This window comes from Humulus lupulus, chromosome 1 (assembly GCF_963169125.1).
Source record: "Humulus lupulus chromosome 1, drHumLupu1.1, whole genome shotgun sequence".
Taxonomy (NCBI): Eukaryota; Viridiplantae; Streptophyta; class Magnoliopsida; order Rosales; family Cannabaceae; genus Humulus; species Humulus lupulus.
This window is the reverse complement of record NC_084793.1, coordinates 212,274,814-212,302,193: the sequence shown is the minus strand read 5'-3', so window position 1 is coordinate 212,302,193 and position 27,380 is coordinate 212,274,814. Positions and strand designations below refer to the sequence as shown.

Here is a 27,380-nt window from a genome sequence, read left to right as displayed (position 1 = left end):
TGGGGTTTCTCTGCCCAATACTTTTTCAAATTTCCCGACTGGAGAAGAAATTCTATCTCGTCCTTAAGATGATTGCATTCGTTTGTATCGTGACCATAATATCCATGGAAACGACAAAACTTATTTATGTCTCTTTTACTCATCTCCTTCCTAATGGGTGGGGGTTTCCAGTAGGGAACCTCTTGATGACTTGCGAGATATATTTCCACCCACTGGCTGAGAGAGTGGTGTAATTAGTGAACCGAGGCTCATACTTGGTTGGCTTATTGTTTGGACCTGACTTAACCGTCTTTTCTTCATGGCGGTCAGACCCGTTATTCCCTCGTTTCTTTCCACCATTTTTAGGAGGGTCAGTTGATCCGCCCGGATTGTTTATGTCTTTCTCCTCTTTCTCGATCGCGTCATCCAATTTCATATACTTGTCTGCTTGGTCAAGAAATTTTTGAAGTGTTGAAATTGGATTTTGATGTATACTATCCCACAATGGGCTCCTGTATGTGATTCCAGAAGATATGGCAACAATCTTTCCCTCATCTCCGATAGCAGTTGCTCGGTTGGCTTCTCTCATGAACCTCTGTATATAGTTCTTTAGAGACTCATCCTTTCCTTATTTGATATCTGCCAAGTGGTTGGCATAAAATGGTGGAGTCCGGGCAGTGCTGAAATGTCTACAAAACTCCTTCCTGAAAGTTTCCCGAGGTAATGTAATTCAGCTTGAATTTCCAATACCATTCATTGGCAGTATCAGATAATGTAGTCGGGAAAACTCTACAATGATAATCGTCACTTACCCCAAACAGTTCCATTTGGTCCTCAAATTTCCCAACATGTCTAATGGGATCTGCCTTTTCTGTATATATTGGCAACACTGGTGCTTTATATGTTGTCGGCAGCTGGGCTACTCTGATCTGGGCACAAAATGGACTACCACTCATGTGGTCTACCACATCCATCCCGGAAGGTCGTTTTGATAAACCTTGCACTACAGCCGTTAGTGCGTCAAGCTAGGCTTGGATGGCTGGTGCAACTGATGGGGCTCCAAGGTCTTGATTGCCTAGTCGGGCATTTCCATCTGGTGCACTGTCATCAAGTATTTCTACTTGATTGGCAAGGCGATTTAGATCTTCCCCTTCGACCGAGAAAGTCCTCCTCTTGTCGCTTATAACGTCCCTTAGATCCTTTCGAGAAGTGCATCCTCCTAACCGATCAAACACTGTGCTCTTAGATTTTTTTAAGGCTTACTATGCGAGACCTGCTCTCTCCCACTACATTGTTTGCCAAGATGTAGTGGCAGCTTTTCGGTACGTCTCGGGCAGTCTTTTCCTCCTTGTTGGTCGTTGCCCTCTTTATCCTTTGACCAATCGGTGTGATGACTATCAACCTCATCATGACCATATCCGTCTTTAAACTATGAAGTTTTCTTATCTCGAGGAGCCTTGGTCTGATTATGCCTGGGTGGAGTCTTCTTACCGCCTGATCGGTGACTCCCTGATCTAGAAGTTTCTGACGGGTGGCTCCTGGAAGGGGTTTTAGAATTCTCCCTTTACGTCAAGGCAGTCTTGAAGCAGACCCCATCATCTCCCCAACCAGTGGGATTACTCCTACTTCTGTCTGACCCCCGAGAATTGGCTTTGCCAGAGGTCCTCTGACCAGCATTATTATTCCTTACTCCCTGGGTGGTTGCTTCTCGTGCTGCGGTTTGGGCATTGGCCTGGGTCAACTGAGTAGCCGTTTCTAGAGCAAGTGAAGCCTCGCGATGTCGCTGGTTGGCCTTTGTAGAGTCCAAGAATAGTGGTAGTGGTAGTGGTAGTGGTAGTGGTAGTGGTGGTGGTGGTGGTGGTGGTGGTGGTGGTGGTGGTAGTGGTGGTAATAGTCGTAGTAGTAGTAGTAGTGGTGGTGGTGGTAGTAGTAGTAGTGGTGGTGGTAGTAGTGGTGGTGGTGGTCGTCGTGGTCGTGGTGGTCGTGGTGGTAGTAGTAGTAGAAGTAGTAGTAGTAGCAGCAGCAGCAGCAGCAGCAGCAGTAGTAGTAGTAGTAGTAGTAGTAGTAGTAGTAGTAGTAGTAGTAGTAGTAGTAGTATGTTTATTACTGTGGATTTTGGTTCAAGCCGGGACTTAGTTGGATACTCGTAGCAACACTATAAGTTTAACCTATAGTTTAAGAATATTAATTATAACATAAGGTTTGATTATTACAACTGATTATGAAGATGATATTTATTATACTATAAGGTTTAGATAGACTCAATAAGATCATGACACTTGTCATGTGCATGTTTATTGAGAAATTAAGTATGCATGTTTATTGAGAAATTAAGTATTTTTGAGGAATATTTTATTAAGAGTAATATTATAAAATCCCAGAGTCTGCCAACAGCTTTGAAATCGTTATAGGACTCGGTCAAAGCTGTTTACTCAATTCAAATTAGGCTGAAAAAGTGCAATTATGTGTATAATATTTCAGCGTATGCCGATATATCGCAGCTCTAGAGGGCGATATATCGCCACTCGGGGAATACAAAAAACACGTAACTTCGCATGAACACTTTGACGAGCCTCGGGAACATAAGCCCATGCAATATATCACCTACCGTGGGCGATATATTGGCCCTAGGGCAGGTTTTTCAAACAATTTTGAAACCGGGCTCATTTTATTCCATAACCTCTTGATAAGCCTTAGAATCTTGTGAACGAGTCTTAAGCTTCTACTGAACGATGATTCAAATGTTTTTCAATTAAAAAGTCATTATTTTATTCAAGCTAAAATATGATCTTTTCATTCTTGAACTCTATAAATAGGACCTAGTACCCAGCCATTTCTTTCATTCTTCAAGCTGAGTTCAGAACCTTCAAGCAGCTAAGTTTACTTTAGAGTGTTAAACACTTGGGTTGGGGTTATAAGCTTTATCATTTTAAGCTTATTAAACACTTGGGAAGTAAGGTTAATAGTGTGTATTTCGATATCGAGGTATAGTTCGGTTATAGTGCATTTAAAGGTATTCCTATTCCTAGTTCATTTCTGTATGTTTCATTAGTTTTTATAGTTTTTCTCAACTCAAATCCTAACCCAGTATTTTCCATTCTTGGTTAGGCATCTAAGTTCTTTGAACTTGAGGTTTCTTGTCAGTAAGTATCTTCTTGGTGGTTTAGTTCATTCATTTCTTTTTCATCTCCTTCTTTTATAAATACTCACCTTCTCATTAATGGTTTTTAGAAGTGTTCCAAAATCTCCTCCTTGTTCTCACATCCTGATATTTGGTAAGGAAAATTGGATAGTTTCTATATGCTTATGTGTATGTTTCTGTATAATATGTTTATGCTATAGTACATTATGTTATGTTTTATCTAGGGCTCATAGTTGCTTAGTGCCCTAGTGTTTATCATTTTTATGTTTGTAGTTATGATTTACCCTACCTTAGATATTAGACAGGGGATCCAAATGGGTTATCATATACTACCATATGATTTACCCTACCTCAAATATTAGACAGGGGATTTAGATGGGTTATCATATATTACCATGTGATCTAACCTACCTCAAATATTAGATAGGGGACATAGATGGTTTATCACATGTCATAATGGGCATTAATAGTGTAGTCTTATTTTGTATGCATGTGTTTATAGTATATGTGTATATGTTTATGTTTTATGCTTGTAGTAGATTTTCCTTGTTGGGCATTAGGCTCATTCCTTTATTTTAAATGTGCAGGAAAATAATTATGGCGGCGGGAAGATTCTTGGCGGCTTGGGATTGTGTATTGAGGAAGGATGGATTCGGTGGACTGCGTGAACGATTCGAGGATGAAGTTGTTTTTAGTCATTTTTAATTATGTTTTCTATGTATTTTCCGCACTTAATTTTGTAAATAATTTATTTAAGATTTAAGTTATGCTTTATTTTCAAACAATGGGATCCCATACCATACTCTGAATTTTATGTATTTTAACCTTTGTTTACAGTTTTTAATAAAGTTATGACTATTTTGTATGTAAGTTTTCTTATGAATAGTGTCTATGTATAAGTAGTTTTAATGGTCCAAAGTCTAGAATAAGTTGGGTCATTATAGGTCCAAAGTCTATAATAAGTTGGGTCATTACAGCCTCCTCCTGCCGTCGCCTGAAATCTTCACTTCTGGCATCCATCTCCCGTCTTTGCTATTCAAATGCAGCCTTCTCCCTGGCCATTTCGTCAGCGAAAGACTCCTGTCGAGCATTGAATTGCATCATCTCCTCTTGGAAAGCCCCCATTGCTTCCTAGAGTTGTTCGACTTCAGGAGTTGTCTCCTCAAGAAAGACCCTCGACTCAATTTCAAGGTTCTGAGGTCCAGGACCTTCTGATCTAACAGGTTCTTTTGATGTACCGGGCTTCCTAGGCACCATATTGGTAGGATAGTGGTGTATTTCTTCTATTTAGACTCTCAATGAAAGCACCTAAAATATTGACCACGATTTTGGCCAACTGCGAGTAGACGCAAAAACGAAAATACTTGAATAGAAAATAAATAACACAAGTAATTTTTATAATGGTTCAGCCCCAATTTGCTGGTAATAGCCTAATCCACTTAGAGTTGTGATATATGTAGCCTACACTTAAGATCAGATTAACCTTATTCAACTGAGTTCCTCAAGTATAAGTAGAAAAGTACAGTGTTTCTCTCTCTAAACTCTCAGAAAATGCTCCTAAAATCACAGTCCTAAAAGTCTCAAAGTCTTCCCAAAAATTCGTCCCTAAAATGATTCCATGAGCCCTTTATTTATAGGCTCATAGATTGTACATGAGAAATATCCCATTTTGACGGGGTCTGTGGTTGTTTCAACCAACTTTAATTAATAAAATATAAATAAATTCAAACTACAACAACATAGGTATTACTTTGGGAAATCTGAGAGATTCTCGCAGCAGTTATGAGTGATTCAGGTTGAAGTTGTTACTGAGGTTTCACTGAAGAGTCACTGGATGGTTAACTCCTAAGAATCTAATCCATCCGGTCGACCAATTCCATTCCCCGAAGTGACTGGTCGGCCAAGACACCTTTCCTGGTCAGGCAAATCACTTCCTGACCAGGTAAATCTATTTCCTGACCAGTAATATCACAACTCAACTCCCAACCTTTTCACTTCTTTAATCAACACATTTATTGACTATCAATGTGCTACTTACTGACCATGCATTGCCACTTGTCTATCCGACTGCCACGTCATTGAACAAAATTTTTGGGGATAACACATATAATGATACACATATATATATATATATTACATAAACACATATTTCATAATTAAATCACATAATTTTCCATAATTTGCCATCCTGCCACCCTAATCAAGGCCCTAAGCCTTATTAGGTAATTTGGGACGTTACAATTATTCCCTCCTTATAGAAATTTTACCTGAACAGCTCGAGATATTGATTCTGCATATATGACTCCAGCTACCAGGTCACTTCCCTGACCTTGTTGTTCCTCCATAATACCTTAACCAAAGGTATAGTCTTGTTCTGTAGGACCTTGTCCTTCCTGTCTAAAATCTGAATTGGCTACTCCTCATAGGAAAAATCTGTCTCCAGTCCCAAATCCTCGTAACTAAATACAGGAGTCCCATCTGATACATACTTCCTCATCATGGAAATATGAAATACGTTGTGCACACTAGACAGTGCCGGGGGTAAGGCCAACCTATAGGCCACCTGACTGATCCTCTCCAGGATCTCAAATGGTCCAACAAACATAGGGCTCAGCTTGCCCTTCTTCCCAAATCTCTTTACCCTTCTTAGTGGTGAAACCCTAAGGTAGACATAGTCTCCCACTTAGCATTCCACATTCCTCCACTTTGGGTCTAAATAACTCTTCTATCTACTCCAAGACGCGAGCATCTGAGCTCTAATCTTTTCAATAGCCTCAGTGGTCCTCTAAAATGCCTCAGGACCCAAATATTTCCCCTCACCCATCTCATCCCAGTGAATGGGCAATCTACACTTCCTACCATACAACATCTCATTCATAAGGTGTCACTCCAATAGTCGACTGATAGTTGTTATTATAGGAAAACTGTATCAGAGACAAATATTTACTCCATGACCTTTCAAAGTCCAATAAACATGCTCTCAGCATGTCTTCCAATATATGGATAGTCTTCTCAGACTGGCTGTTAGTCTGAGGATGATAAGTTGTACTGAACTTCAGTTGTGTACCCATTGCCTTCTGTAAACTTCCCCAAAACATGGAAGTAAAGATAGTGTCCCTATCCGAAATGATAGACCTCAGAGTCCCATAAAGGCTTACTATCTCTCTCACATAGAGATCTGCATACTGGTCAACCATGCAGTTCATCCTCACTGGTAAAAAGTGAGCTAACTTCGTATATCAGTCCACAATGACCCAGACTGAATCGTGGTGGCCCACTGTCCTGGGTAATCCCACCACGAAATCCATTGTGATGTCCTCCCACTTCAACTTTGGGATGTCCAGAGGCTATAATAGCCCTGCTGGTCTCTGATGCTCTGTCTTGACCTACTGACAGGTCAGGCACTTCACCACGTACTCAGTCACATCCCTCTTCATCCCAGGCCACCAATATAAAACTTTTAGATCCTGTTACATCTTTGTGGTGCATGGATGTAGAAAATAAGGGGTAGTATGAGATTCATCTAGAATCTCCCGTTTGATCCCAGTGTCCATAAAAACACAAATCCAATCCTTGTATCTCAATAAACCCATGTCTGTCACTATATAGTCCTTAGCCACTCCAGCTAGGATGTCCCCTATAATCCTTCCCAACTATGGGTCACTCAACTGTTTCTCCTTGATCCTCTCCAAAAGAGTAGACTGCGGGGTAATGTTGGCTAACTGGCCCACCACTAACTCAATACCTACTCTAGTCATATCCTCTGCCAACTCTCTCGATATCTTTCTAGCACTATACAATTATCCTAGACCATTTCGGCTTAAGGCATCTGCTACCACGTTGGCTTTCCCTTGGTGGTAAAGGATCTCACAATCATAATCCTTCACCAGCTCTAACCAACATCTCTGCCTCATGTTAAGGTTCTTCTGGGTGAAGAAGTAATTCAAACCCTTGTGATCTGTGTATATCTGACACTTCTCACCATACAAGTAGTGTCGCCACACCTTCAGTGCAAAAAATATTGCTGCAAGTTTAAATCATGTGTGGGGTACCTCTGCTCATACTCCTTCAGCTGATGTGATGCATAGCCAATCACCTTCCCTGTCTACATAAGGACACAACCTAGGCCATCTTGAGGCGTCACAATAAACCACATACTTGTCCTGATTTGTAGGAAGACTCAGAACTGAAGCGGTGATCAGACTCTTCTTCAGTCTCTGGATGTTGTCCTCACACCTGTCTGGGCACATGAACCTCTGATTCTTGCATGTCAACTCTATCAGTGGTGACGCAATCTTGGAAAACCCCTCCACAAAGCATACCCCTTAACTCACCCCGAGATAGGTATTTGGTCCTGCTTTGACTTTCCTGCTAACTTGCTCCCTAGGATCACCTTGTCCAGAGTAACCCAAATATATCCACATAATAATGTGGTTTCACACATATGTCAAATGTATACACATATATTCCAAATATACCCATAACAAGATAAATTATGAAAATTGCCCTTCTAATAAGAAACGGGCCCACATGCATATTTAATACACATAAACATGCATATCTAGTCATATTATAATATAACTCACATAATCATATAATGATACACATATATATCACATAAACACATATTTCATAATTAAGTCACATAATTTTCCATCCTGCCCCCCAATCTAGGCCCTAAGCTTTATTAGGTAATTTGGGATGTTACAACTATCCCCTCCTTACAGAAATTTTGCCCTCAAATTTTTTCTTGTACAACTCGGGATGCTAATTCTGCATATCTACCAGCTCCCAGGTCACTTCCTCAACCTTGTTGTTCCTCCATAATACCTTAACCAAAGGTATAGTCTTGTTCCTCAGGACCTTGTCTTTCCTGCCTAAAATCTGAACTGGCTGCTTCTCATAGGATAAATCTGTCTCCAATTCCAGATCCTCGTGACTAAATACACGAGTCCCATCTGATACATACTTCCTTAGCATGGAAATATGAAATACGTTGTGCACACTAGACAGTTCTGGGGGTAAGGCCAACCTATAGGCAACGTGACTGATCCTCTCCAGGATCTCAAATGGTCCAACAAACCTAGGGCTCAACTTGCTCTTCCTCCCAAATATCTTTACTCATCTCAGTGGTGAAAACCTAAGGAAGACATAGTCTCCCACTTGGAACTCCACGTTCCTCCGCTTTGGGTCTAAATAACTCTTTTGTCTACTCCACGTACCCTGGCAGATCCTTTGGAAACACATCCAGAAATTCACAGACCAATCTAGTCAGTCCTAGTCCCACTGGCACGACCTGAGTGGTATCCACCACACTAGCTAATAATCCTATGCACCCCCCTGCAATAGGTCTCTAGCTCTAAGTACAGATATCATAGGTATACGGGGTCCATGCACAGTGCCAACAAATACAAAGGGATCATCACCCTTAGGCTCAATGGTTACCACCTTCTTGCAATCTATTGTTGCCCCATACTTCTATAACCAGTCCATACCTAGAATTATATCAAAGTAAGTCATAACCAACTCTATCAAGCTGTTTGACAACTCCCTGCATTCCACTGTCACTGGTAGTGATCTGACCCATCTCCTGAAAACCACTAACTCCCCAATAGGCAGCATGGTACCAAACCCCACATGGTAAAAGTCACAAGGTCTACATAGTCCATCAATAATCCTACTAGCAACAAAAGAGTGCGTAGCACCCGAATCAATCAAAACAGTATAAGGTCCCAGCACTAGAAAGCTAACCTGTAACCACCGAGGGACTAGCCTCAGCCTCTACCTGGCTCAAGGTGAACACCCGAGCTGGTGCCAGGCTGTCCACCTTCTTGGTCTCTTCCTTCCTGGCTTTCGGGCAATCCTTTTTCAGATGTTCCACACTCCCACAGACAAAGCAGGCCCTCGCCTAACATTCCCCAATATGGCGCCTCCTGCACCAAGTACACTATGGGAATGCTTTCCAGGTCTCACTGCCACCATGGCGGCCTATCTGTACGCCCCGTGGCCTCCTATCTGGCCCTGGAGCTGAAACTGTATCTGGAATCTTTCTCTTTTGGTCACTAGGGCCTCCGCCCCTACCAAAGCCCGCAAATGGAGGTCCCGACCTCCTAGAATCCCTTCTGGACGCATTCTCGCACCAGATCTTGTTCTCTGCGCTCTCAGCTGTGAGCACCTTCTCCATAGCCTGTGCATAAGTAGTCAGTCCTAACATAGTAGTGATATGAACATCCCAAGCTATCATAGGTTTTAGCCCTTGGAGAGACCTCTCTCTTTTGTTCCCATCAGTGGGCACTAGATCCCCGGGAAACTTTGTCAATCTGTCAAACTTCAAGGCATAATCAGTCACTGACATGTTTCCCTGGAGTAACTTAATGAACTTTTCAGCCTTTGCAGCTTTGACTGCATCATTGTAGTATTTCTCATTGAATAGAGTTCTGAATTCTTCCCATTCCATAGTATTTACAGCCCTGGTCTGGGATACCACCTCCCACCATATTCAGGCATCCTCCTGAAATATATAAGTGGCATAGGCCACTCTCTCATTACCACTTACTCTCATGAAATCCAGGATGGTGATTATCATTGTCATCCACTACTAAGCCTTCTGTGGGTCTGAGCTGCCCTAAAAAACTAGAGGGTGTTGTTTCCTGAACCTCTCATATAGTGGTTGCCATCTATCTCCCATTGCCTAGGGCTGTACTGCCGCGGGTACCACTGGTTGTGTCACTGCTGGTACTGCGGGCTGTAGGTTCCCTGCTGGAACTTATTGCTGTCTGAAGAGGCAAATTTCATCTTCTTGCATCTATAACCTGGCTTGCATATTAGCAAGCACCTATTGCCAGTTCTCTGGATCTGGCGGTGGGGCCTGGCCCTGGTCATCCTCTTCCCTAGCCTGTATATCTTGGCCATCCAACCTCTTTGACCTTTGAGGAAGCATATTGATAACTGTCCCACTCTGCAGTGATCAATTCGACTGTTAGGTAAGTAATAACTATACCTCTTGCTGCCTAATGGTCCAAGACCAAACAAACAAACAGATGTAATGCTAATAATCATGCCAACACATAATATATTCAATCATAGTGCTAATAAGAACTTCCCGATATTCATCAGCAAATAGCAATGCTAATAAGCATTTCAGGCATTCATAAGCAACTAACAATGCAAATAAGCATGTTCAAGCACTTATACATGTATAGCAATGCTAATAAGCATGTTCTTTAATCCTTGCCAGTATCAACAATGCTAATAAGCATTTCATGGCCTATATGCAATTAACACCGCTAATAAGCGTATCCTGACCTACATATCCATATAACAACCCTAATAAGCATATCTTTATTGCTCGTGCAATAATCAAAGGCCAGGCCCTATCATAATATCTCATGCTCCCTAATAAGGCATGCAGATAAGGTGTATACATATATTTAAATAGTTAAGCACTTAATCATATAAGTAGTTACCAAACCCTGAGTCGAGCTTGTCTTTAGTGGCGAGTGTACATGCCTAGCCAGTCTTCAGGAACCCTTAAACCTCGGCAGCTCTGATACCAAGTTGCAGCATCCTCCTAATCTAGGACCATTACACTATGTACTTTAAATAGTGTCAGACTTGATAATCAAGTCATTTGGTTATAAATGTGTAACTAAGGTTAATGTCAAGGGTTGGGGTTAAAATTTTTGGTAAAAATGAAAATTTGATTTCTCATTTAAAAGTTTAGTACATACATGAGATCCCAAAATAATATAAACAGATGTTTAAAAGGTTATATACAAGTCAAAAGTTACAACGAGCTGACCTAAGCGGCAAAATGAGAGATACAACTCTAGTTCCTCTGAGATATCCTCAGTCATGGTGGTCGAGCAGCCCCATGTGTACACACCGCCACTGAAGCTCTCCAACTCATGGTTGGTCCAACTTTCCTTTTCCCTTACCATCACCACATAACACCCGTGAGACAGGGCTCAACAAGAAAACTTAAACAAGTGCATGAACATAAAATACATATGTCATATGCATATCTAGCATGTCCAACAGTAATAACCTATTCATGCATGCATACAATTACAAATAAATGATCATAGGATCATTCTGAGGCTCACTGCCCTGAAGAGATGACCATAGAGTAAATCTGGGGTCCTATGCCCTAGCTATGTGACCATAGAGTCACTCGGGGCCCTTTGCCCTAGCTCTAAGTAACAAGCCATAGAGCTAGCCAAGCGCTTTGTTTTCCAACGACCAAAGAGTCAGCCAACGTAATAGTACGTCCCTGATTAGGCCTAAGCGTCTCAACTAGCACAGCACGCTATTGTCGCCCTTAACTAATAAGTCAAGGCCTTAACCAAATATTCAGATAACCAGACAAACAAATACATATACAGATAAGCATACTTCAGGCAATACAAGTATGCATACATATTAATCATATATTTCAGCCAATTAAATACATACATAGTAATAACCATGTTTCTTAACGGGGTCGAGCCCTAATTATGTAGACAATGCAAGAAATCATTAAACAATTATCCAGGCACAAAGCATTCAAGCATACTTAATCAGCAACCACAAAAAATAACCTTAATCACGTTCATTCTCAGGGGTCTGAGCCCTATTCATAGTTACATTTAACAACTGGGCCAAGCCCTAATCACATATATCACGTATTGGGTGCAGTTTTCTTACCTTAAGTCCGAGTGCAATGTATATTAAGAACGACCCTCGAGCACGATCCCGGTTCTGAGCCCCTAGCGATAGCCTCTGCTGCCCACAATGAAGTTAAGCTTTTCCCCAAGCAATCCCGAGCCTAAGCTAGCTTCGATTCCTCCTAGATCGCAAGAATTTCCCAACAAATTGAGAGAGAGAGAGAGAGAGAGAGAGAGAGAGAGAGAGAGAGTTCAAGTAACTTTAAGTAAATCCCGAGGCTTGGGATACCGAAAACGTCCCCGAGGGTAAAATGGTAAAAATTCCCTCCTAATCTCACTAACTCTGAATATATCCTTGAATATTTATCCCCATTACCCGATATCCCATTAATATACTAAATACCCAAAATACCCCTTGCTCACCCCAAGTCGGGTATTAGGTCCTGTTGTGACCTTCCCGCTAACTTGCTGCCTAAGATCGCCTCGTGCCGAGTAACCCAGATATATCCACATAATAATGTGGTCTCACACACATATCACATATATGCACATGTATTCCAATAAGAAGTGAGTTCACATGCATATTTAATACACTTAAACATGCATATCTAGTCATATTATACTATAACTCACGTAAACACACAATGATACACATATAAATCACATAAACACATATTTCATAATTAAATCACATAATTTTTCATAATTTGCTATCCTGGCCCCCTAATCAAGCCCTGAGTCTTATTAGGTAATTTGGAATGTTACAGTAGAAGTCTAGCTGCCACCCATCAAAGTCCCTGAGCTCCTCTGTCTATGAGGTTTCCCATGGACGCCAATAGTGATAAGAAAAAGAAAGAACGAAAGGGAGATGGGTTGGGGTTATTGGGGTAAGAGATTAGTTGATTTGTAAAAGAAATAAAGATGAAGAAAGAAGGGGTTGGGGATTGGTTGATTTGCAAAAGAAACAAGGAAGAAGAGAGAAGGTGGGGATTGGTTCAAGAGAGAGAGGATGAAGGAAGAAAGGAAATGAAAAAAATCATTAAAAGAATTTATTTTTAGTTAATTGATTTTTAAATTGAAAACATATTATTAATTAAATTTAATATTTTATTATTATTTAAAATATAATTTTTATAATTTTAAAATAAATTAATCAACACTTAACAGAATTACATATGCAAAAAAAAAAAAAAAAAAACTTTGAGTGGTTTTGATGTAAAAAAAAGTAATGATATGATATGTATACTAAAATTATACACTCAAAGTGACGTGACACTATTTTTAAAACACTGAGTTTTAATTTTAATAAATGTAATTGACTAGTTTAAATTGTTACTCCATTGGCATCATATGTTTTTATCAAAATACAAATTTGGTACCCTATGTTTATAATAATGATCATTTGGTACCATATGTTCAAAAATTCTACGCAATTCCCAGTACCTTTAGTGTATCCAAATTTATATTATTCTCAGTTTACCATTATTTTAATTATTTTTAAATGTTTTTTTCAATTAATTAAACAAAAAAATATTTAATTAACATCAACTGAAAATAAAATCGGTTCTTAAAAAAAATTTAACAAAACTAAAACATGAAAACAATTTTTTCCCCTATTTTCTTCTCTTTCTTCTTCCCTTTCTTCTTCATCTGCCAAAGATGGGTCGAGTTGTTGAGGAGGGCACATCGGCGTAATTGGGGAGGGTCAGATCTGGGTGGAGTTGATGGAGATGACGACGTTTTGAACGGAGCTCGCGAACGAAGGGCGAGATTTGGGTGGATTTGGGTGTTGCGAACAGATTTGAAACCGTCGGGATGGAGAGATCTTGTCAGAGGCTCAGTAGCGCCGATGAAGAAAGCTTCTAGTTGAGTGAGGTTGTAGCTGCGTGAGGATGCTGACGTCGTGGTTAGCGGTGGGATGAGTACATCAGAGAGGGTTCCGACGGCAAGATCGGGGGCAATGATGGCATAAGAACATCGAGTTCTGGAAGGTTGATTCAACATGTTACATGTTTTAGGCCAACTTGGAGATGAAACAAGGAAGAAAAAATGGAGGCTTCATTCTATAGGTTTGTTTTAATGAAACTTAGGACTTGTTTTCGTATTGTTTTTTTTTGTTTTCAAAATTGCTTTTTAATGAGAACAAAAAATAGATTTTGTAGATTTCAAAAATCAACCCGTGTTTGGTAAATGTTTTCTAAAATTATTTTTTTAGTTTTATTTAAAAAAATTTAAATAAAAAATTAATAAATAGAATTTTTTTAAGAAGTTTGTAATAAATAATGAGATAAAGTAATGTAAAAGAAAAAATGATGAAAAATAAGGAAAGAGAAAGTAAGGATAGTGTAAATCCTAAAAATTGACATATTTCATAGAAATATCTTTTTATTAAAAGATCAATTGTTTGTTTTTCTTTATTGTATTTTTCAGAATTAAACTTTCTCTTTCTTGTGATTTGTGGATTATTTACATTTCTTATTTAATTTTATTTGATTATAAAGGAAAGTAATATCTTACAAATATTCAGTATTTACTCAAAATCAGTACTATAATATTTGACATTATATTTTCGTGCAGCTCAAGAATTAAAATTCAGGAAACTGAATCTTTAATGTCATTAATTGTTCTTTCTATTATTGCATGTTTTCGATCCGACATAGATCTGAGCTGTCCACACCAAAATCGTATATGTCAGATCATCATCTTCTAAAAAAGACAATTCTTCATCAATCAAGAATATCTTCAATTATTCTTGTATTTATTATGAGATTATTTCTCAGCCTTTATGAGCACGAAAAATGACTCTATAAATCGAGCTCTAAAGGCAGTGAGAAATAGTGAACTCTTTGGTGCATAATTTGTGAGTGTATTGTAATATTTGTGAGAGTTCCTTATTTGTATTCACATGATCTTGTAGAAATATGAGTGTTTAGGTTTTTGTAGTGAGTTTATACTACGTACATGAGTGAATGCACATTGTAATTTAAACACAACTTTTATAGTTTTCGGCAAAAGATTTTTACAAGCCTTGCGTCAGAAGGATGCAAGCACTCGCTGGGCATTGAAGGGAGTTCAAGTGGTTGAGCATTTCAATCAAGATCAGATTAGTGAAGAGAAGTACAACAAAGTTGTGGCAAATCTCAAGATGGAGTCTTGTTTTGTTTAAGTCAATATTTTGTACTTGTGATTCTTTATTAATTGGTTTTATTCTCTGGGTGTGGCCCCAAGGAGTAGGTTATCCGAAAGTGTTTCTGAACCTTGTAAAAATTCGTTGTGTTCTTTATTGTTTTGCACTGTCTTTTTATTGTGTTCAGTTTCTGTCGTGACAAGTTCGGATTCTGTTCTGACAGAATTGCAATCTGTTTAAACAGTTAATTACAATTCCGCACTTTAATTAATTCACATGGTTTAATTAATTTAGTAATTACTAAAAACGGTATTTCCAATAGAAATTTTGAGGAAGAAAAATTGACAAGAGAGAAAGTCATGCAAACAAAAAAATGAGAGAGAAAATGTGAGATAAAAAATGAGGAGAGAGAAAATTAGGATATAGAAAGTGATGCGAGAGAAAATAATGAGATCATAAGTGATGAGAGAAAAAATAAAGAGAACAAAAATAATGGAAAGAAAGTGATGTTAGAAAAAATGAAGGGAGAAAAAACCAGGAAAAATAAATTAATGAGGATAAAGTGATATGAGATATAATAATTAAAAAAATTTGTGAGAAAAAAATTTGAGAACAACTAAAAACAACTTTTTGGTTGTTCTCAAAATTTTCTATTTTTGTAATTTTGTTTATATAATTTATTTTCTAAAATCAATAACAAAATACTTACTTGTTTTCAGAAAATAATTTTTTAATTTTAATAATATAAAATAAGTTTTTAATTAAGGAGCTAAACACCCACTTAGTATCTATCTTATTACGAAGTTGTCATGGAAAGTCTCACATCTATGTTCATGTGGCTCCTACTTACAGTTACACAGAATGGAGAGAATTTGAGTATGAGACAAAGGTCGATGGTTTGCCTAGGCCATGTTTTACTCAAGAAAAGTGTCGTCTGTGTATTGTTTGGTTATGAAACACTGCTAGCCAGAGGCACTTCTTAGTGGTGAAACAATTTGTTGATGATGATGAAAATCAAGAAGAGTGATATGTGTATTGTTTGGTTATGAACTCTGATTGTTTTTGTATTATTAATGATAAATTTGGGTAAATATGTTGTAGGTAGCATATTTTCAGTTATAATTATGCTCTAGTTATTTTAATTATTAAAGGGTAATTTTAAACATTTTTTTTTTGTTGAATTAATTAAAAAAATTAAATTATTTAAAAACAATTCAAATGAGGGTAAACTGAGAATATTAGAAATTTGTACACACTAACGTATGAAAATATGTAAAGAGTACCAAATAATCATTACGTACCAAATTTATATTAAGATAAAACACACCAAATACCAAATAGACATTTATCCTACAACATATGTATCTCCACAAAAACATATATTTTTACCCCAAATAAAAAGATCAAAATATATTTTATAAAAATAATAATATTTATATTTGTTGTTGGAGATAAGTTTGTTCTAGAGAAATGGGCCTATGCTAAGCTATGAGTGGCGATTCGAATAGACTTTTTGGGTCCATTGAATTGAAAACATAATAGCCTTTGCTACTTATTTTTAATCACGCGCATTACGCTAATTGCTAATACCAAGAAAAAAATATATATTTACTTAAAACATAATCAGTGAGTATCAATTTTAACATTCCAAAACCAATTAATTTATAAAATAATAAAAACTCCAAACACAATTCCTATCTCGTGGTACACACGAGTCGGAGAATTGACACGGAGAGTTCTATCTTTGTTTATTTCCCGTTGGGGAGGGGTAGAGAATTTCTTATTGGGACACAAAATTTTCACCAAAAATCTATTTATTTAAAAAAATAATTTTAAATTAAAATTTTAAAATAAAAATAGTAAATTATATATTTATGATTTAAAATATTAAATATTAATTCAAAAAAATTAAAATATTAAAAAAATGACTAATATATTATAATAATATATAAAAAAATATAAAATATTAGAAAAATATATAATAATTTAAATAGGACCGCACTGAAGCGGGGAGTCTATTCCCGCCCTCGCTTCATTTAATATTTAGTGATTACAAATTATCCTTGTCCTTACCTTGTTCCCTATTTAGACTGGAATTCCCCGCTTCATTAGGGTCAAGGCCCTGCAGGACCCTATCTCCATAGGAAAAATGTGTATTCCTATTCTCATCTCATTCTCAATGCTACCACAACACTGACAGTGCAAAATATCAAAATAGTGCTAATATCATATCACAATACAATTCAACCGAAATACATTTATCTTATTACTATGCTTTAAGCTATTTGAGTATTAATATTTAATAATAAATATATATGTATGTTATTTTATATAAGAGATAAAATAATATAGAATATATTTTTAGTGTAAATTTTTGTATTGTGATCAAAATAAAAAAAAATATGAAGCTATAATTACACCTTTACGTTGCTACCCAAATACAGGTCATTTTAGAGTAGAGATAGCCCTTAGAAAAAAAAAAAATATATATATATTCTCACCAATTATATATCCCTTATTATTACTATTATTATAATTATAAATTATTATAATATATTCAATTTTTCTCTTTTTTTGTCTTTCTTTCTCTCTCATAACCCACACTAAACCAAAACCTCAAGAGGGAGAGAAAGCATCCAACAATATCGTGGTGGCTAGCTGCTTCATCTTAGCTCAGCATACCCAAAATCCAAAATCAATTTCATAAAGATTTCATTCAACCCCAAAGAGGAAGTTTGTGTTTCCCTTTTTGTTGATATTATTATTAGGGTTGTGTTTGTTTGGATGAATCGAAATTTCGAGGTAGATCAATGAATCGGTGCTTTCCAGAAAGAATCGGAGACTTTCCGCGTAGAATCCTCTGACCCAGTTTCAGCTTTCCCGGAAAATTTCCAGGGATTATAATATTTTCGCGCCGAAATTGAGACCACTACGACAACGAAGACGAAGAAGACGACTTTTAGAGCTTGCATCCGGGTTTTCAGATCTACCTTCTGTTTGGAACCTGAGTTTATATTTTCTCTTTTTCGCCATTGTTGATCAGTCGATCAGAATCTCGAGAATGGACTACGATGATTTGCGTACCATAGTAGATAGCTCTGGCGTGGACGTGTGGACCCTTATCGACACAGCGATCGCTGTAGCTTCCATTGATTACGGCAGCGATCTGAAGAAACGCCGAGACGGCATAGTTGAGCGTCTCTACACGGCGACTGCGACTTTTTCAGCTCCTACTACTAATACTACTGCTGGGTTCCGAAACATGGATGCCACTGATCGGAGGAGTCTTTCTCCTCCTCGGCAATATGACAGGGAATCCAAACCCTCCGCCGTAAAGGAGAGGGTTTCTCCGGCGACGCCCGAGTCTATTGGAAGGGTGGAAGAGGAAGATAACGATGATGAGGGATTAGATCCCTATGGAGGTTTGTTCGACGATGAGCAGAAGAAGATTATAGAAATCAAGGAACTTCTTGAAGATCCTGACCAGGTTTCACCTTTTTATTTCATTTAATCCCTTTACACATGGATGTTATTACTGTAGCTTATTTGGGTCTGAATTGGTTGGTTTGTATTATACAGTCGGAAGATAGCTTGGTTGGATTGCTTCAAGGTCTTGCCGACATGGATATAACTTTCCAAGCTCTCAGGGTAATTTTTTTGAGGTGGCCATTGCTGTTTTGTTTGCTATTTATCTCTTATTTTTCTCATGCAATGTTCTTTAATTTTTGTAATTTATAGGAAACTGATATTGGGAGACATGTTAATCATTTGAGGAAGCATTCATCAAGTGAAGTTCGGAGATTGGTGAAGCAACTTGTCAGGTTTTTATGAAACTTTTCTCTTTGTTTGAGCTAGCAATGAAAAAGAGTAATAAAAAAAATTGGGGTTGGGTTGGGTTGGGTTTTTATTTGGATTTAAGGCTGTTTGTTTCTCAGGAAATGGAAGGATATTGTGGATGAATGGGTAAAATTGAATCAACCTGGAGAACGTGCTTCTGCAATCATGGGTCAGTAGTATAACCCTTTTTCCCATTTTAGTTTATCTTTTAGGTTTGAATTTTGACCTTGAGGAACAAGGTAGTGTTAGTTCTAATTTGGTATATGATTGGCTGTAGATGGAGACTCACCGCCACAGAGAATTCCCCAAAATGGTCATCACCAGGTTGGAGAGATTCCTTTTGCTAGCTTATTGGTTTTTTTTGGTACAAAGTTGTGGAAAATCTGTCTTTCTAGTCATGCTTTCTAATATTCTTTTGTGCCTTTTAATTTTGTTCTTAGGTTCCTGATTTTGCATACTCTCCTAACCCACACAGTGAGTAGAATCATATTCCAAATCCAAAGCTCCTACTTTCAGTTTGGTCTGATTAAGTATTTTCCCTTTTAATTTTTAATTTTTAATTCTTGTCAACACAGATGGAAGTTCTGGATCAGAGAGGAACAATTCAGAGCCTGAACGCAAGCCAAAAGCAGTCCCTCCTAGGAGAGAAACTCCATCAAAACCAATCACTTCATCTGCCCTACACTCTGATTCAGCTCTTCAAAATGTATGGATTCCAAATTAGAGTCTTCTAACTCTATGTTTGGATTCTGAAAATTGGAGGAAGAAAATATAAAATTTCTCAAAAACATAAGAAACACAACCCAACCCTGCCAAATACTTGAAATCTTAGCCTAGTTTGATTAGAGGTGTAAGTCTTTACTCAGGTGCTGAACATTGTGAAGTTTATTGTGTAAAAACATGAGAAGTGACATAAAGAAATCATGCATTATTATCGTCATCAAGTTTAACTTGTTTTGGCAATTTGCAGAGACAAAAGAGGGAACAAAGAGAAAGGGAACAAAGAGAGATCAATTTTGATGCCGCAAAGCTGGCTTCAGCAAGAAAACGACTCCAAGCGAATTACAAAGAAGCTGAAAATGGTTTGATTTAATTTGATTTACTCTGCTTATTCCTTTTTTCGTTTTTTAACCTTTGGATTTTCTAATTAATTCGTATTGAATATTTTTTTACTTTGTGCTTTATTGGTTGAAGCTAAGAAGCAAAGAACTATCCAAGTGATGGACATCCACGAGCTCCCAAAAGCAAAGCAAAAGAATGGCTTCTTTGCTAAGAACAAAGGTGGGAGCAGTAGTTCTATTGGCAGGCACTGGTGATGCCTGATAACAAAGGCTCTCTTTTGGGTCAGCGGAGAACAAAAAAAGAGAAAGAAAAAGACTGAAAACTGCTTATCTTTTTCTATTACATTTTTTATGAGGCAAAAAAAAAAAAAAACTTTTTTTCTTCAATAGTTTCTTTTTAACTTTAAGAAAAATATAAAAATTTGCCAATTTTCTCTAGTGAGAATGCAGCCAAACATGTACATACTAGAAGGAGAAGAAGGGCTTTTAATATATATATAATGACGTTTTTATGTGAATTTTAGGAGTTAAGTTGGGACTAAATGATTTGGATAAGACAATGCCTCCGAACTCCGAAGTCAGACGCGGTTTTCTCATAACGCAATTTAAGGGTAGGGATTAAAATGGGCCCACGGGCTGGCGGGGTGGGTCCCTCTGGGCTTTGCTTGAAGGTCGTAGTCGATTCAATAGATAATGGGGTCTCGCTGGAGTTTATGGTGTCTATTGCACGTATATTTAGTAGTTTCTACTTTATTGTAACTTTAGTGGCACTTGGGTGGAGTTAAGTCAACAATTTTCATTATTCTCTCTTCCTTGTCGAACCATAAGATATTAAGTGGGTCCTACCTCCATGTTAAAACGAGTATATTATTATATTTCAGACGATCGGATAAGATTTTGAAAACAATTTCTTTTGAGATTTCTTACAATATTATTTTAGTAAGGGAATTTAAACAAAATATTGGACAAATAATATATTTGAAAAATATTGAATTTATATGTATTTCACATGAAAAATAAATTTTAAGCTTTTTTTTTTTGTTTTCCTTTAAAGAATTTCTTATCGCATTTTAAGATTCGGCTACATTTGCAATTTCTGTTGACAACATTCAGTTTACAAGGAAAAAGATTACTCGAAAATGATTATATCACCAGCATGAGTTTAGTCTTCTTCAATTGAAGATAAAATTAGGTAGGAAACTTGTTGAAATATGAACCAATTGAAATTTATGTAACTTAAATTTTTGTTCTTATATTTTAGTTATATTTGTACAAAAAAGAAGAAAACCAACAGGTTTGGTGAGTGATTTGTATTGCTGCAATCGAATTGAAACAGTAATCATCAATTGAACACAACAGCTATGGACATCAATTGAACATGAAAGAATGAACTTTTATTGATGATGTTCTTACTCGGATTACAAGAGGATATTTACAAGTCTTGAAAAATAAAACAATCTAAGGAACTAGTTAGAATTCTGTACAAGGCAATTGAATGAATGAAATGACTAACTAGCCTATTTATACATTTTGGACAAAAACATAAAACTAAAAATAGTTCACAGAATTGACTGTCAACTAACAGCAAAGGTGATGTGGCATGAGTTAGATCACTCCTCAACAAATCTGATACAAAATCCAAATCAATTTGGGTTGCTGATTGAAATTGATATATGCATATTCTATATAGATTATGATATAAGAAAAATTGCATATAGTAGTTGTGATTTCCAAACAATGATGAGTCAACTTTGTCCAAACCAGCCAAGACAACTGAATTGACAATTAAGCCAACATCGTCAACCCCAAGCGAGTTGGCAAGCATTGTATTGTGTGGAGTCATTTGGAATGAGAATGATTGTGGCTATTGCTTGCTGCCACTATAATTGATAGAGTTGCAATGGCTAAAGCCAACGGGGATGAGCTCGCCACCTAGTACCTAGTACCTACTCCAACAAGTTGAGCAACCAACCTTCGAACCCAAAACTCATCTGCCTTCCAATTTAGCCCAACCTTTCTCTTCTCCACTTTCTTCAACACACCCACATCCATCTCATTTGATTCATCACCATCAACTAAGACCTCTATTATAATTAATGTAAATTCTCAATTTCTTTTTTATTGTTTTATTTTATATTTTTTAGTATTTGTTTTTATGTATAAGTAGACAGATTTTATATTATCATTACGATTTTGTCAACTAAAACAAATTTTGCGTTATGTTCATTTGATATAAATATATATTGTGTGCGAGTCCAATAGAAGTCAATTAAGTGTAATTTTGGTGGATTTTCTTCAGCTCAAGATCAGCTAATACCTGTGCCCATTTTCTTGTTGCTAAACACGATTAAGACTTTTTTTTTGTGATTTATTTGTATTATAAAAATATTGTTTAAACTTCCTTAAAAAAAATTGTTTAAACTTATAATTGCTATTCTTTATTTTTTGAAAAGCTAAATACTATTCTTTTTAAACTTTTTTTTTTGAAAGGTATTCTTTTAAAACTTTGATAGTTTATTTTAGTTTTAAACTCATCATATTTGATTTGATTGTGACATCTTTCTTACATGCAAACTCATGTGATGGTTTTATTAATAAAAGTATCAAGCATAAAAAGTCAACAAGGTCTTACATTGAAAAACTTATGTGGTTAAAAGAGCTCTTGTATGATATTTTGTGTTAAATTGTATTTATGAATATATATTTAGGGAATTTTTCTTACAGGGGTTTTACTTTAAGTCTTATCGGTGAGACTCTTAGTATTATTGACCTTTGAGCAGTTTTCAGCGTGATTTTTTTTTTATGACCGTGTATATTGTACCTATTTAGAGCATCGACGCGATTTCTAGAAAATTTTGAATAGTTTACAGTACCAAAAACTAGGTTTAAACATGTTGTTGCACGCACGACTAATATTTTTTATGCGCGTGGAAAGCAACATGTTTGAACCTAGTTTTCGGTACTGTAAACTATTCTGAATTTTTTGAAAATTTACAGGATGCTCTAAACAACTACAATATATACGGTCATAAAAAAAATCACGCCGAATTTCTCATTTAGGGGCTTCACTTTAAACCCTACCAGTGAGGCTCTCAATGTTCTCGACCTTTGAACAGTTTTCAGTGCGATTTTTTTTTATGACCGTGTATATTGTAGCTATTTAGAGCATCGACGCGATTTTTAGAAAATTATGAATAGTTTACAGTACCGAAAACTAGGTTCAAACATAATGTTGCACCCGTGACTAATTTTTTTTAGGAGCGTGGAAAGCAACATGTTTGAACCTAGTTTTCGGTATTGTAAACTATTCGAAATTTTCTGAAAATTTGTAGGATCCTCTAAACAACTACAATATACACGGTCATAAAATAAATTGCGCCAAATTTCTCATATAGGGGCTTCACTTTAAGCCCTACCGATGGGGCTCTCAGTGTTCTCGACATTTGAACAGTTTTCAGTGCGATTTTTTTTATGACCGTGTATATTGTAGCTATTTAGAGCTTTGACACGATTTTTAGAAAATTCTGAATAGTTTACAGTACCGAAAACTATGTTCAAATATATTTTTGCACACGTGACTACATTTTTTTATGAGTGTGGAAAGTAACATGTTTGAACCTAGTTTTCGGTATTGTAAACTATTCAGAATTTTCTGAAAATTTGCAGGAAGCTCTAAACAACTACAATATACACGGTCATAAAAAAAATCACGCCGAAAACTGTTCACGAGTTGAGAACACTGAAGAGCCCCACCAGTAGGGCTTAAAGTGAAACCCCTATAGAAGAATTGTCTTATATATTTATATAAGTTGTGGATTAAGTAATAAAAAAATAGGTTTTTTTAAAAAAAATATAAATGATAATTTTTTTAATAAAATTTAAAATTGTATTATATATTATTATAATAATAATATTTTACAACATTTGAATTTATAATTGTTAAATATCATTTTGTATTAAATATTATTATAATATTTGAATTTATTTTAATATAGTTACTAAATATTTGTTCTACCTAATTTTAGATTATATATTATTATAATTATATTTTATAACATTTGAATTTATGTTATTATAATTATTAAATATGTAGTTTTGTATTAAATATCATTATAATAATGATATTTCATAATATTTGAATTTTTATTAATATAATTAATAAATATTTATATTTAATTAGTTTTAAATGTATAGTTTGTTAAAGTTAAAAAAAGCCGTTGAAAAAACAAAATCGTTAAATACACATTTTTTGTTGGTATTAATTATAATAAAATCAGGGACGTAGCGGAAGGTGGGGAGGGGATTTGAAAAAATCATTAATACCACCGAGTATCAATACATATATCTATACATTAAATCAACACATATAAGGAAAAAGAGATTACCTCTTGGCCTATCAAGATTTCTTGAGTCTTTTTGTATAATCAACGATCTTCCTATCCAGTGAAGACTCACACCCTAGCCTTCCAAGTAGTTCCACTAACACACAAGGACGTGTGTGGGCATGTAGGATCCACATATTGATTATTTAAGCTCTCTAGATGTTCTCAGCACATGAGATCTAGAGAGTTTGGAGAAAAGAGAAGATGTAGAAAATTCTAGAATTTTCAGGCTTAGAAAATTCTATCGACACTTTTTTGAGAGAGTCTGATAACAAAATTTTACATTTGATGAAAACAATCACTTCTTTTTAGGTTTTTAAAGATAAACAACAATTTTTATTGTTCTTTAACTTTATTAATTCAAAACAGATTAGTTATAACTTAATTTAATCATTTATTTAAATTAAATTTAAAATTAAAATCCCAGGAATAGGCTAGCACCTAAAGTGGCGTCACTCACTATGCCAGATAGTGAGTGGCGTGAGCCACTGTTGTAGGCTCCTTATTTTTTCTTAGGGCTGAGCATCAGCCGGTTTGGGTGGTTTTTTCATATTATTAAATTCAGAATTCGGTTTTTGGTCTGGATTGGTGTGATTCAAAAACCGACTAACCAAACCAATTACAGAAAGAACCGACTGTTTTGGACCGCGGTTTGGTCAATCAAACTGACCAAACCGAAGTTCATTTTTTTCATAATTTTTGAGAAAGTTTTAGTTAAAAAAAACTAAAGATTTTGGATTTTGGAATCCATTTTTGTGCTTTTTTAAACATAAATAAATATAAAATAGTTACATTCACAAATTTGAAAGTTTGAAACATAATTAAAAGTCCATAAGCATAACATAACCTCAAATCACAACACATTATCAAAAGTCCAATACTCCAATGTCTATTGTCCAATCCAAGACACAACACAATTAAAACCCAAAGCCTACAATAGGGCTGAGCATAAAATCCAAAAAACCGAAAAAACCGTATAAACTGACCTTCCGAACACCGAAAAAACCGAAACCAATTAAATCGAACACCAAAAAAACCGCCAACGGTGCAAACCGCCACTGTTCGGTCGGTTTGAAAATTTTGCCCGGACCGACCGACGGAACTGAAACCGACCAAACACTATAATATATAATAATATAATATTATATAATTATTAATTAAAAATAAAAATAAATCGGATATGTTTTTAGGGCACCAAATCTAATCTCTCTCGGTCTCTATAGCATTCGCATATACTCAGCAGCTCAACCCCTCTGTGTCGCCTCCTTCCTCTCTGTCTTTGGTCTGTTTTGCTCTCTCCTCCCTCCCAGCCCAAACGAACGGAACGGAACGGCTCTCTCCCTCATCATCTCATATCCTCCTCTTCCTCTCTGTGTCGCTATCCTCCTTCCTAGCCCAAACGAACGGAATGGACCGAGTAAACGCGACTCGGCGGCAGCACTGCCCAGCCCACTCCGGTGACCGCTTCACGGACACAGTGACCCGAGGTATGCCATTGTATTATTAATTATCTATTATATATATATATGTGTGTGTGTGTGTGTGTGTGTGTGTGTGACTAATGGTTATGAAAGAAAGGAATAAAAAGACTTTGGAACTGTAGTTTCCAAGAGAGATAATTTGTAGAGTTTAGTTTGAGTGGAGTTTGGGCAGCAACGTTGAAGTTGATTAGTGTTTTGTTGGGTTCATTTGTATTGAGAATGGTTGGACTGGTATTAGAGGTGGTGGCCATGAGAGAAAAAAAATATTTGGATCGATTTAAGGCTGTGATACCATAATAGATATATGCAGAACCACTGCATATTTTATTAATAATGATCATATTTATATACAATGTTGAGAATAACAAATAACTCGTATACATTACTGATAAAGCGTAAAAGCTAAAACTGAATCCTAAAGTTTAGCATATATAACTTTGAATGATAACCAAATTGACCAAATCAAATAAGACTAAGTAATAACATGTGGAGATAGTCTTTCATCATAAAGAAGAAGCTGAAACAAAAACAGAGTGAATTGACACACACATATATATATATATATGTGTGTGTGTGTGTGACTAATGGTTAGGAAGAAGCTGAAACGAAAAAACAGTCCAAAATTTTTAATTTTTTAACTAAAACTTTCAAAAAAAAAAATTAATAAATTCGGTTTGGTCGGTTTAACCGACCAAACCGCGGTCCAAAACGGTCGGTTTTTTCTTTTAACTGGTTTGGTCGGTCGGTTTTTGGATTGCACCAATTCGGACCGAAAACCGAATTCTGTATTTTATGTTGTGAAAAAACCGACCAAACCGACCGATGCTCACCCCTAGCCTACAGCCACAAATCACAACACATGGTTAAAGTTTAAACTTAAAGTCCAAAGTCCATAGTCCATTACAACACAAATTAAATCTAAGTTTTGGTCAACTACAACAACACAAATCAAGTTCAAAAGAGTAGATAGAAAACAAAGTCCAATCCAAAATCCAGCATTCATTTCATGGCTTGTATCAAGCAACCATGACCACCTGCTCCTAAGACAAAAGAAAGAATAAAATTATAATGTATGAAACATGCTACATAATACTTTTAAGAGAAATAAAGCTACTAAACTACAATCTTAGAATTCAACTAGTTACCTTGAGATTTAAATTATTCTTATCGGTCCCACTCTCGCTCCCATACCCACTACCAAGATTCTCAGGTATATAGGTAATACATGAGTCATCACCTGACAGATCTTCAATTAATACAAATAAGCTATAATATATATAAAATATTTCAATTAGCATAAGCTATTAAGTAAATAAATACTTGGCAAAACTTGTTCACATGCCTCTAAACCATCAATCTCATCCATGTATTGTCGAAGCACAACAGGCTCTTCAGACTCACAAGTATACCAATTTTTAGAGCAAATCAAAGCCTCCACCATCCTCGGGGATAAGGAACTCCTAAATGAATCTAAGATTCTCCCCCTAGTAGAAAAACTTGATTCAAATGCTACTGTAGACATCTGAACAACCAATACATCTTTTGCCATACGCACAACTGTTGGATACTTGAATCCATTATGTTTCCACCATTATAGAATATCAAAGGTAGGATCAAGCTTCTCACGATGATCACTCAAGTAGTATTCAAGATCATCTTATTCATTGTCATCACTAACCTGTAGTTGCCCTTGAATAAATGATTCTGTGGTGGAATTGATAACAGG

General features: G+C 36.3%; 1 protein-coding gene and 1 long non-coding RNA gene across 3 annotated transcripts; both read left to right on the top strand.

The window, feature by feature from the left end:
* The first annotated feature begins 12,981 nt into the window (after positions 1 to 12,981).
* LOC133803151 (uncharacterized) lies at positions 12,982 to 15,035 on the top strand. Its single transcript, XR_009877810.1, has 2 exons — positions 12,982 to 13,835; positions 14,427 to 15,035. It is a non-coding gene; the product is annotated as an uncharacterized LOC133803151 (long non-coding RNA).
* A 2,421-nt stretch (positions 15,036 to 17,456) lies between these two features.
* On the top strand, positions 17,457 to 20,698 carry LOC133803137 (probable mediator of RNA polymerase II transcription subunit 26c). Of its 2 annotated transcripts, XM_062241099.1 has the most exons (10): positions 17,457 to 18,380; positions 18,473 to 18,541; positions 18,632 to 18,714; positions 18,829 to 18,899; positions 19,008 to 19,054; positions 19,171 to 19,204; positions 19,306 to 19,436; positions 19,701 to 19,812; positions 19,925 to 20,011; positions 20,316 to 20,698. In XM_062241099.1, exons 1-10 carry the CDS (start codon positions 17,955 to 17,957, stop codon positions 20,411 to 20,413), a joined length of 1,158 nt encoding a protein of 385 aa, XP_062097083.1. In that variant the 5' UTR covers positions 17,457 to 17,954; the 3' UTR covers positions 20,414 to 20,698. The 2 variants fall into 2 exon arrangements, with proteins under 2 accessions (XP_062097083.1, XP_062097091.1); XM_062241107.1 differs by having other exon boundaries at positions 17,459 to 18,380; positions 19,925 to 20,698.
* Positions 20,699 to 27,380: the final 6,682 nt, after the last annotated feature.